The sequence below is a fragment of the Bicyclus anynana genome, chromosome 16 (assembly GCF_947172395.1).
Source record: "Bicyclus anynana chromosome 16, ilBicAnyn1.1, whole genome shotgun sequence".
NCBI lineage: Eukaryota > Metazoa > Arthropoda > Insecta > Lepidoptera > Nymphalidae > Bicyclus > Bicyclus anynana.
In genome coordinates this window covers 1,278,060-1,289,699 of record NC_069098.1, presented here as the reverse complement: position 1 = coordinate 1,289,699, position 11,640 = coordinate 1,278,060, and the positions used below count along the sequence as shown (strand labels likewise).

Sequence of the window (11,640 nt, the reverse complement as noted above, 5' to 3'; positions counted from 1 at the left end):
CAATGATGATAGATATTGGGAATAAGCTCAGATAATTTTTATACATATATTCTTTACGCTGACGGGTAAAAGTAAGAGTAAAGCAAATTTAGCACAGATAAAGTAAGTCATCATCATCTCCTTACCCTTATCCCACTTAAGTGGGGTCGGAATAATATGTCAATATTTTCCAACCGTCTCTATTACTCGTCAACTCATCATCCACTCCTTTTACATACATGTCCTCTTTCACACAATCCAACCATCTCTTCTTTGGCCTTCCTCTCCTCTTATGTCCTTCCATTTGCACATTCAACATTTTTCTAGTAATATGACTTTCCTCCCTACGCATTACATGTCCATAACAAGCTAACCTTCCACTCATCAATTTCACAGATAAAGTAGGTAAAAACCTAATTCCATAGATGTTTAAAAAAATGATATCTTACCCAAAAATATTCTACTTTGAAACCCGGTATCCTTCTATGACTAGCACCAACTTGGTGTATGTATTCGAAGAAATTGTCTAAATCATCCAATCCTTTGATGCCTTCATCCAGCGTGTTCATTACATTGTTAGCATGTTCAGCCAGTTCCATCGAGTTGATCTGCTCCTCCTTCGTCCGGTACTGGCGGAACTTCTCGAACATGTTCAGCAGATCTTGGTTCTCCTCGAACAATCTGTAAGCAAGTGGTAACATTAATCATTTTGTAAATAGGCACTGTTGGAGGGTTAATTCTAACAAGCTTCTATTTTGTTATAGAAGTTCATTCGGAGATTACGAGCTTTATTTTATTGTTTTGCATAAAAATATTTTTTTTTATATACATAACTATTTTGTAAGTATAAGGTAGTATCTACAGTTAGAATTGGAAGCATCAAAAGAGCTACTGTTGTGTGGTAAGGTAAATGTTATTTTATTTTACAAGCTTTTATCAATTTGTTGTTTTAATTAAATATAATACTACAGTTCTATATCTAGTATCATTTTGATAGGTATGTTAACAACTTGACATAAATTTAACTTAATTTATAGAGTTGTTTAAATTTAATAAACCAAAATGATGCCATCATCATTAAAAAATCCTATCATTCATGGCAATCATTCCTACTTTCCCATTAATATAGATTTTCAAGTTTTATTTAAATTATTTTATACTTATTTTTCTACCTTTCTTTTCCCGTTCCCACAAAACAGACAAAGGATTGACAGAGATTTTCATTTTAATACTTATTTTATGAAAAATTTTATCACAAGAAAGAAATGTTTTGTTTCAATATTCATTATTTTCCGTTAAAAATATAAGTTTATACCTTTAGGAATTATTTCAAAATAGCTAATATGCGACCCTGGTTAATAGGCGTAGGAATAAATCTGTAATATAATGTACATTTTGAAAAATATAACTAGACTAGTTTTAATGTTACTACCTACTCGTAATGTATTTATAGAGATTTGAAAGAAGCTTCGAAGTAACAAATAAACTTATATTCAGCTTAATGGTGCTCTAGCTACCCACGCCACTATTATCGCTTATCAAAGTAGACAACGCCTACACATATTTGATCATAGATATAAAAATATGCGAAAATCAATAAAACATTCACCGAGGTGTCTAACTTTTCGCATATAGTAATAGGGAGCTCAGACCTATAAAATACTCAAACCAATAAAATCCTCAAACACACAACAGTATACTCACTTATGTGAAATAGGTGCTAATTATAAATTACAAATACCACCTAAAATTAATTATCAACAACAAAGAATGAAGGGGGGAAAACAACAGTCAACTGAAAAATATTTCAAGTGATCGGAAAGTTTTCTCCGTCTGATCGCCTAACTTCAGTTGAATAGGGCACCTGATGGTCATAAATGCAAAGTAATGCCTGTTAAGAAGTTAAATATCACGTGTCTCAAACGGTAAAGGAAAAACATCGTGAGGAAACCTGCATACCAGGGAATTTTCTCAATTCTCTGCGTGTGTGAAGACTGCCAATCCGCATGAGCTCAGGAGTGAGCCGAATATGGGTTGATAATGATGATGATGATGAAATGCCTGTTTAAATTCCATTATAATATTTTGAAAACGAAATAGGTATCGCGCAAAAAGTAATTGAAACACGATAATAGCCCAATATATATTCCTCAATCCCAATTATTAACGTTATCTTGTCATTATATCTAAAATACCGACCCATCTAGAGGTCTTTGTATTGGACAGTTATTCAAAAATTATGAAAGCAATGAATCTTGTAAGGGCTTATTGCGGTCGGAAAAGTCGTTGGCCGATTGAAAAGGAAATTCCACAGCTATTTTGTTATACCTACTCATACTAAGAGCGAGTGAATAGATCTTGTCATTAAAGATATTCCACCTACTCAAATCGTTTATTTTAAGAAGTTATACTTCTGACGAACTCGTTTTTGGCGTAATTGGTAAAGCTGTTTTCAATAGAGAAATCCAGGGTTCAATTCGTGTCAATTTAGGACTGAAATGTTTTTGTCTTTTAATTGAGTCACTACTTGTACATATAATGTATTCTGTGTCACTAGTCTGATGGGTAGAATAAATTTGTACCTATCTTTTCAAAGTCCAAAGTCCAAAGCCCATTTCCATCTGTCTGTATTCTCTTAACATAAGGTACTTCATCGGACGAGCTTTGTCACAAATACTATGTATTTGTGTTTATCACGTTACAAATCTTATTGTTTATTTGTTATTATATTATTGTTTATAGTTTATTTGTTAGCACTACTATTATTACTACTTTTTACTATTCTTGTACGCTCAAACTGAAATGTACTAGCCTGTAAGTTTCCCATAAGTGAATGAGTGAATTGTTTGTGATATAATAAATATTTTAAACCCAATTCTTCTCTATGCATTGTTTAATTAGAATAATGTTGTGGAATTTTCCATCATACTTTCGTCCGATATTTTTACCACATAACTTTGTTTTCTAAACTATACTGCCTACTTTGTGGCTACATTATGGTTTATAAAATGTTTATTCGGTTTCCTACCACCCTGTGATTTTTAATGCAGTTTTAGAATGAAAGTACTACTTGCGGTTTAGCGCATTGGGTTTTATTCAAAACTGTAGCAAGGGTCGCTAGTTTTAAATATGCTCTAAATTAAATATAAGCTACCATAAAATAAAACTGACTTAGTAAAGCTTTGTAAGACCAGATAAGGCCATTTTATTTTCAATTTGAACAGTTTAGGCTCCATTATTCTTTCAGGGAAATACAAAAGCCTGTGATTTAGTGTTTTGAGGAGAAAACAAATTGGATTCAGCTTTGGTTTTGCTCCTCTCGACAAAAGTGAGTAGGTAAAAATATAATAATACGTGGTTAAAGGGAAAGTATAATACGTATGAAGGTGTTTTATCAAGATACACGTCTTAAAGATGAATATTGAAGTGAATATAAATTGCCTTCGAACTTTAAACGATTTAAAATAAAATACTTGTGACATTTAGCCTCCTGCCTACCAGAGATATTTTTTCATTTCATTATTTCATCATTATCAACCCATATTCGGCTCACTGCTAAAGTTCGAGTCTCCTCTGAGAATGAGAGCGGTTAGGCCATTAGTCCACCACGCCTGACCCAATGCGGATAGGCAGACTTCACACACGCATAAAAAATATAATCGTCGTCGTCGTCGTCGTCGTTATGAACCCATATACGGCTCACTGCTGAGCTCGAGTCTCCTCTCAGAATGAGAGGGGAAACTCAAACTTAAAAACGAATCCATGAAGGTTCTTGGGTTTTTTGGGTACGGTTTTGTATTGTGAAAACTTCCGCGATATATTATTATACATATTTAATTTTGAAGTTCACTCTCTATTTAATCAAAATCAATATTAAAAAAAAAAGTCAGTAGTAAAAATGTTGTACGTATAATTTACAGAAACACATCAATTTCATATTAACTTATTTGTGAATAAGTTTGTTGTCTAGTTGTCTACAAACAAAATATATTAGTAAAATCTATAAAACAGAAAACTATGTTAATATTGATGTAATTGGAAGCCAATTGTAACTAGTTTACAATTTTTTTTTTGCGACAAGTATCTACTTCATCTAGGAAGATTTCAAAATGCAGTTTTCTTACCAATAAAATAATTTGGAGGTGTAGAGCCAATTTGATTTTTTTGTAAGACGTAGTGCTGAAACCACTGCTTAATATAAAAAAAGAAAATAATAAACACACAAAAACAAAAAAAATTACAAACAAATATAATATCATTGTCGAAACAAAAATAAATTAATTCACCGCCTAATTTTTTTTTCAAAGAATATTTACCATAACTTTTAAATGTGACCAATATTTCCACTCCCCTCCAACTAGTCTAGGAAAGAATGTTTTAGGAGTGGGTACGACAATAGACCAACGGGCGGGGATCGAACCACCACCTCTCGGTGATGAGTCCAACCGCTCTTACCGTTGAGCTATTGAGGCTCTGAATTCATTTCAAATACTACAGGTACATTTCTACCAAGTTGCGAAGAAATCATAAAAAAAGTAAAACGAAAAGGTCATCAATAATTGTAATGGTCTAAAAGCCTTTGAAGGGCAGGCCTTCGTTATTTTATAACAGCTGAAGGTTTATCACCCCTAAAGTTTATATATCTTTAAATTTTAATGGTGTCCGGCCAAGGGTTGTCACGAAGCTAAGTGACTGGACTAACCGTAGATATAAATTCATCCTGAAGAATTATTATTAAACATTTAGTCGAGGTTAGTAGACACTTGATGAGGTTCTTAAAGATAACGGTGCTTGGAGGCCATTGAATCAGCCTCCACCTTCACACAGGAAGTGATTTAGAAATCGTAATGATGTTATCAATTGTAAATTATGATACTGTATGAGTTTTTAAAAGAGCAACTGTTGAGTATCTTGCCGGCTATTCGCATCAAAGGCTGCATTTCCAAAAACCTGCCATTGCCAAAATTTTTACCACCGGTTCATGCTGAACCGGATACTATTCCGAAAAAATTTAAATTTTAAAAATGTAAAAATACGTAATATACGTAAATGTACGCTTCATTCTTGGACGATTAAAGGTACGCATGTGTTACGCCCTAGTCTGTTACCTTCTAAAGCTATAACCCATAGTTCATGACCCATAGTTACCAGTCGCACCTACCGACAAACTTTCAACTTCGATAGAAAAATTATTAGATTGATTATGATGATTGCTGTCGAACGACAACGCACGCTCTTGATCTATAAAATTTTAACCGACTTCAAAAAGGAGGAGGTTCTCGATTCGGTCGGTATTTTTTTTTCGGTCGGTTAGTGCTTTTATAAACTTTTGTGCTTTTATATATAGAAGGGCAAGTAGAAGACAAGTATTATGATGTTATTAGATGGTATTATGTATTGGTAACGATCTTGCTTATTAGGAGGGTTAAAATATTAAGGTGGTATAATAATAACTTATAGTATCTATACTTTATGTTAATATTTAGTTTAGTATACATGTGAAAGTAGTATATAATGGTAAAAAATAAAATCGATTTGAAATTCATAGACAAATAAAAAAAAACAAGTATGTAGGGTATGAGTTCTTTTGCATAAGGTTCGGAATGATAATTCCTAAGATGTGCAGATTTGAAACGTCTTTTTGTAAGAAAAAGCACAATATGTGTATACGTGTTATTCCTATGTTCTGTTACTTCAAACACAAAACTCTCATTTTCTCAGTCGAGTAACATGAGTGCTCAAACACTCGTCCTGAATAATAAATCTAGAAAAGATATACGCTGCGATATTGAATCCCATAAACTGTGACGTACATTCTGTGCGTAAGTAAATTTGAACTCTATGTGACAGTCTTAGATTGCTTTATGCATTGCACCGGGACTTATATTTTAGGGTTGTCACTATTGGTTTGTCAAAATTGAATTTCTATATATATTTGCACGAGTTACGACTACATTTAAATACATTTATTTTACTTTGGTATGGCCACCAATATCAAATCTTTATGGGCTTTAAAGTAAAACTTCTCTAAAACTCAAAGCTTGGCTTGGGGAGTAAGATGTTATGTGTTACGAAAAGTGTAATCCGGTGGCGAACGGACGTTCTAAAGAAGTTTCAATTCCGTCGTGAAGTATATATAGCACACTTGTGTGGTTATCCTTGTAATAATTTTTGTAAAATCCCAATTTGTTTTTGTTGGCCTGACCCGGGATTCGAACCCTGGACCTCATTGTCCGAAGCTGAACTAGCTAACCACGGGACCAATTAGCAGCCTGGAGTTGGGAAGTTGGCGGTGTTAGTACACCCCCGTGCCTCGGAGAGCACGTAAAGCCGTCGGTCCTGCGCCTGATCTCTCACCGGTCGTGTCAGTCTGCCGTCCCATCGGATTTCGAGAGTGAGGGAAGAGACCTGTGCTTGCGCATACACTTGTGCACTATAATATCTCCTGCATACATGGCTAATCTCACCATGAGATTAGCCGCCGTGACCGAAAAAAAAAAAAGTCGGTCGGGAGCATATTATTATTATTATTATTATAATTTTTGTAAAAGTTGTATTTTGGTAAATACATATGGCAGGTGAAATAAAAATAATTTCGGAGTTTTCGTAAAGTACTACAATTTTTTATAAATGTTTTCATTTAGGTATAGGCTTTCTATGTGACACATAATACTTGGAAGTTAAAACGTACCTAATCAACTAAAGGGTTGGTTTTATAAATAGATTGATTTCTTCAAAAATACTGCTTAGAGTAGGTAGTAGTAGGTACATGTAAATAATCGATCACAGTGCTAGAGACAACCCTAGAGTCTCCCCATTTTACAATAGGGTCAAGGGCGCTCAGGTAGCGGTTGGGGATATTATTGCTTCTGTAACGATCTGGAGAAAAGGTTTTCAGGATGGCCAGATCTTTTAAATGGCCGACAATGTTTAAGTTATGACGTCAAATTGAAATGAGATTGCGAAGGACTTTACGTGAGATGGGTATTCAAATCTTTTGTTGTTGATATAATGGGAATTAATTAAATTATATCATCACCCTATTTTTCATGGACTTTCGCTTGTTTTAAAAGAAATCCGGAGCTTAGTACCACTATGCTAATTCAAACGGGAAGGTCGCCGTTCCCGGATAATAAAATTGTAATTACAAAAAGCTAATTTTTCAGGTAAAATAAAAAACCTAATTTTGGTGATTGTTGACAAAGTAATAGACTTTGATAAAAGTGAGAAAGCTCGAATGAAAGCTAATTTTTATATCTTTTGTAAGCCATAAATTCATGTCTGAGGCTGAAAACTACCTTCTCAACTATGAAAACTCAATAATTTCATAGCCCGACCCAAGAATATTTCTCGGGAACGCTAATTACTGGGCCAACAAGGCCCATCATGTTAGTTTAAAATTATTATCTTAATATCAAACTATAATAACATCATAACTACAGGGAAGATACTCGTAGAGGAGCTGAGTACCGTAAATTGTACCGTAAAGGATCAAATTACCGGACAGTACCTATACCTATTACACCGCCGTTTAGCCGTAATAACCCAGTGGAACCTCTGCCTTCGATTCAGAGGGCTTAGGTTCAAATACGGTCTGAGGTATGCACCTACAACTTTTTAGGTATGTGCATTTTAATAAATTAAATATCACGTGTCTCAAATGTTGAAGGAAAAATATCGTGAGGAAACTTGCGTACCTGAGACATTTCTTAATTCTTAGGTGTGTGAAGTCTGCCAATCCGGTGCAAAATGCAAAAATTGTGCGTTTATTATTTTCATAGGATGGTGGACCTTAACTACCTAACCCCTTTCAGTCAGATAGGATATAGATGCTGTTCCGTATACAAGTATATTGAACTTTACGTTACTTCAAATGAATCCCTCATTTTGAAGTAGGTATATATGCCCTTTATTCTATTCTTCAAGAACATAGGTACATAAAAAATAAAAAACATACATACAGCCGAACGTAGAACCTTCTCTTTTTGGAAGTCGGTTTAAAAGAATTTTGTGTAACAGATAATTATGTAGTTTCAAATGATAACCTTGTGGGACATTTTTAAGAGCGCATATTTGTTAGTTGGAAAAGGCTTGGAAGGAAAACGTCAAACCACTTTTTATCCGACACACAAAACTAGGGCAGTAGAGAGTAAATAAATAATAAATTCAGTTAGGTATAGAAAATTTCTAAGACGAAAGCAAATCAGAGTACGCAATAGCTAAACCCAGAACTCGAACCCAGAATCTAGTGATCCGAAGCCAATTAGTCTAACCACTGGACCCAGTGGCGTGTACAAAACTCTTAGCTAGGGTAGGCACTGTACGTATAAATTGTGAAAAATGAACATTCCTTCACCAATAGGGATGATGACACTTTTTTAAATTGTATAAAAATTAAGAGTATGCTAATAGAAAAGCAATTTCGTAAAAGTAACAGGGTATCTGCGATCATTACTTTTGTACCTACAGGGATTTAAAGGGTCAGATTTGCGGCGCTGCCGCGGATCCTTGAAAAACGCCCCATACAAAATGTTACGAACTTATGACGTCGTAGGCAATTAATGATCGTTAGATTTGTATGGGCGTTTAAAAAAATTACTAATATCTTTGTTATTTCTGCGTTTATGTTTATAGTTCATTTATTAAAAAATGTCACATGTATGAATTTTCATCTAATTACGATAAAATATTTTTAATAGATATAATCTTATTTATTTTGCAAATATCCAGTCAATCTTTGTTTTTTATATATAAATTAGTTAACATTGACCTTATTTACCCGAATGTATCATTAAAATCAATATATTCAAACCTAGTCATCATCCCCAATTACAGGTTTATAGTCAATCCTCGGGGTATGCAGTGCATTTTTGCATCTACGAAGTGCACGCCACGTCTGGTCTACGAGGCAGTTGATAAAACAAAATATACAATAGCAAAGAAATTCACGAGACATGAGCCTTTTATTTATTTCATTGTTGTGTACGTGAAGTTAACAAATCTCTGAAAATTAAGGAAACTGGCGGCAACAACATAAACGCAGGGAAGGCTTATGTTGCCGTTCCTCTAAAGCCACAGTAAGCCTTGCGGCGACTTAAGCCCTTCCCTCTGTTGGAACTTTTCGTGATAATATGTTGGCAGCAATAAATATCTTTTAAAAACCTCGTGTTATACGGTGTTTGATGTCGCAGAAAGGAAACGGCTTGAACGATTTTAATTAATTTTTTTTATTTATATATTAGGAAGCTATGAGCATTTTTTTCCCTTGATTTTTTATATAATTTATTATCTGACGACCGCGATTTTGTAAACGTGAAATTCTGTTTTTCAGTAGATTTTTTTCATTCTTTACAAGTTAGCCCTTTGTTAGGCGTAGGATGAAAATTCATACCCCTTTCGGTATCTATACATCTTTAACGATACTTTTATAACTCGCAAGTGCGAGTTTCGAATTCACCTATATCTAACACGATACTATAGAATAAGAAAGATAGTGGTAAATTCGAAACTCGCACTTGCGAGTTAAACAAAACATCGTTAGAGAATAGCCCTGCTGATCGGAACGATAAATCGCTTGACGGTACGTCTTTGCCGGTAGGCTGGTAAATATGGCACGTCCAAAACCTCCCACCAGCCAGACCTGGACCAATTAAGCAAACCTGAATCTGCCCAGCCGGGGATCGAACCACAACTTCCGTCTTGTGCATACCACTGCGCCACGGAGGCCGTCAAAAAAGAATAATATTATTGATAGCTCTCCCTAAAAAGTTTTCAATCCAAAACATTGATGTGAGGCTGATGTTATAATAAATTTAGTATTTATTAGACCCAATAGCAATGGCTTTGCTAATCCCCGAAGCAAATCCTAGACTTATTTTTCGTCAAACAATTACACTAATATTATAAAGGCGAAAGTTTGTTTGTGTGTCAGTGTGTAAGTATGTTTGTTTCTCTTTCACGCTACGGCACCTAGAGCGATTTGGCTGAAATTTGGACAAGAAATAGATTTTCCTCTGGATTAACATATAGGCTACTTTTCATCCCGGAAAAATCCATGGTTCCCATGGGATTTGTGAAAACCTAATTCCACGCAGACGAAGTCGCGGGCGTCCGCTAGTTTACCATAACATTAATTTTAAACTCTTAATACAGTAAAAACGAAACCGGAAGCAATACAATGATCCAATAATAGTATCAAATGATTACTTGTCCCTTTTTACAAACTTTTATCCGCCCAACGGGTTCGTTTCATTATATTTACTTTCCTAATCAAATAACTTCAGGGAAGCGACTGACACGAGTTGCCCCGTTCCTAAGAAATCGCTTTAATATACCCGACTATATCGTCTAGTCGTAATGGAAAAATGGAATCAAACTATTAACTTGAGACGGTTAATGTATTTTTGGCCTTTCCCACCGGGACCGCCATTAAAGATTAAACTTTGAGGGTCGGTTTTCCTTAATTTTGAAGTTTAAACTACTTGAAATCATAATTCATTTCAACCCATATTCGGCTCACTGCTGAGCTTGAGACTCCTCTCAAAATGAGAGGGGTTAGGCCAATAGTCCACCACGCTGGCCCAATGCGGATTAGCAAACTTCACGCACGCAGAGAATTGAGAAAAGTCTCTGGTATGCAGGTTTCCTCACGATGTTTTTCCTTCATTGATATTTAATTTCTTAAAATGCACATAACTGAAAAGTTGGAGATGCATGCCCCGGACCGGATTCGAACCCACACCCTCTGGAATCGGAGGTAGAGGTCATTCATATCCGCTAGGGTATCACGTCGTTCTGTTACTATATGGATGTAAATAGCAACAATAATTGTCAGCCTGTTTTGGCCTACTATAAGGACTTACTTACAGGCTTTCTCTGTTCTATAAGAAGGGAAACTTAGGAGTTTATAACTACCACGCTGGGTTGCAATAAATCGTTTGGTATAATTTGAATAATATTTTTGGTAATCCGTCAATTTCGACGACAGATTACAAGATTTAGTAGGTTATGGTTTTTCTGTTACATTTTTTATTTTGAACAAAATAACTTTTTCATAAATAATCTATGAAACCCAGTTTTCGGGTAGCACAACCTACAAACCGGACAATCAACAATCTAGAATTACCAGCACTAACAAACTTCAGTCATCGGGCTACGTAACTTAAAGCCCCAGCTATTGACGATCTAGATTTCATACTACCTTCGCACAAAACGACATCTAGAACTAAGTATTGCCTTTACAACCCGAGCTTTAAACTCTTACTCGTAACGGAGTTTTTTGACATATCGATTGAACATTGAAGCTACTACTGGAACAAAGCCGATAAATTGCAACAGTTTTGTTTAATATTTTACAATCTTTCGTTATCAACCCATATATAGCCTTCTTCGATAAATAGGCTATCTAACACTGAAATAATTTTTCAAATCGGGACGGTAGTTCCTGAGCTTCAGCTTTATAATATAAGTATAGAAGTATAGATTAGTTCGATATTATCTTAGACTGCATGGTTACTTAACATCACATGAGATCGCTACAAAGAGCAAACTTGTACAATAAAAAGCGTAATAAAGGTAGACCTTTAGGGACAAGACTTTATAATGAATATGCTTTTAACTACACGCTGTAGGTACGACTATTTTCAATAGAACCTCTCGCTT

At 34.9% G+C, this 11,640-nt stretch overlaps 1 protein-coding gene across 1 annotated transcript in view; it reads right to left on the bottom strand.

Moving 5' to 3' along the window:
• The window catches only part of LOC112047561 (neuroglobin-like), a 98,716-nt gene that overhangs the window by 12,854 nt on the left and 74,222 nt on the right, over positions 1 to 11,640 (bottom strand). The window contains exon 4 of the mRNA XM_024084705.2: positions 429 to 660. Within this exon, the coding sequence (XP_023940473.1) occupies positions 429 to 660 (232 nt within the window). The remainder of the gene's footprint in view (positions 1 to 428; positions 661 to 11,640) is intronic.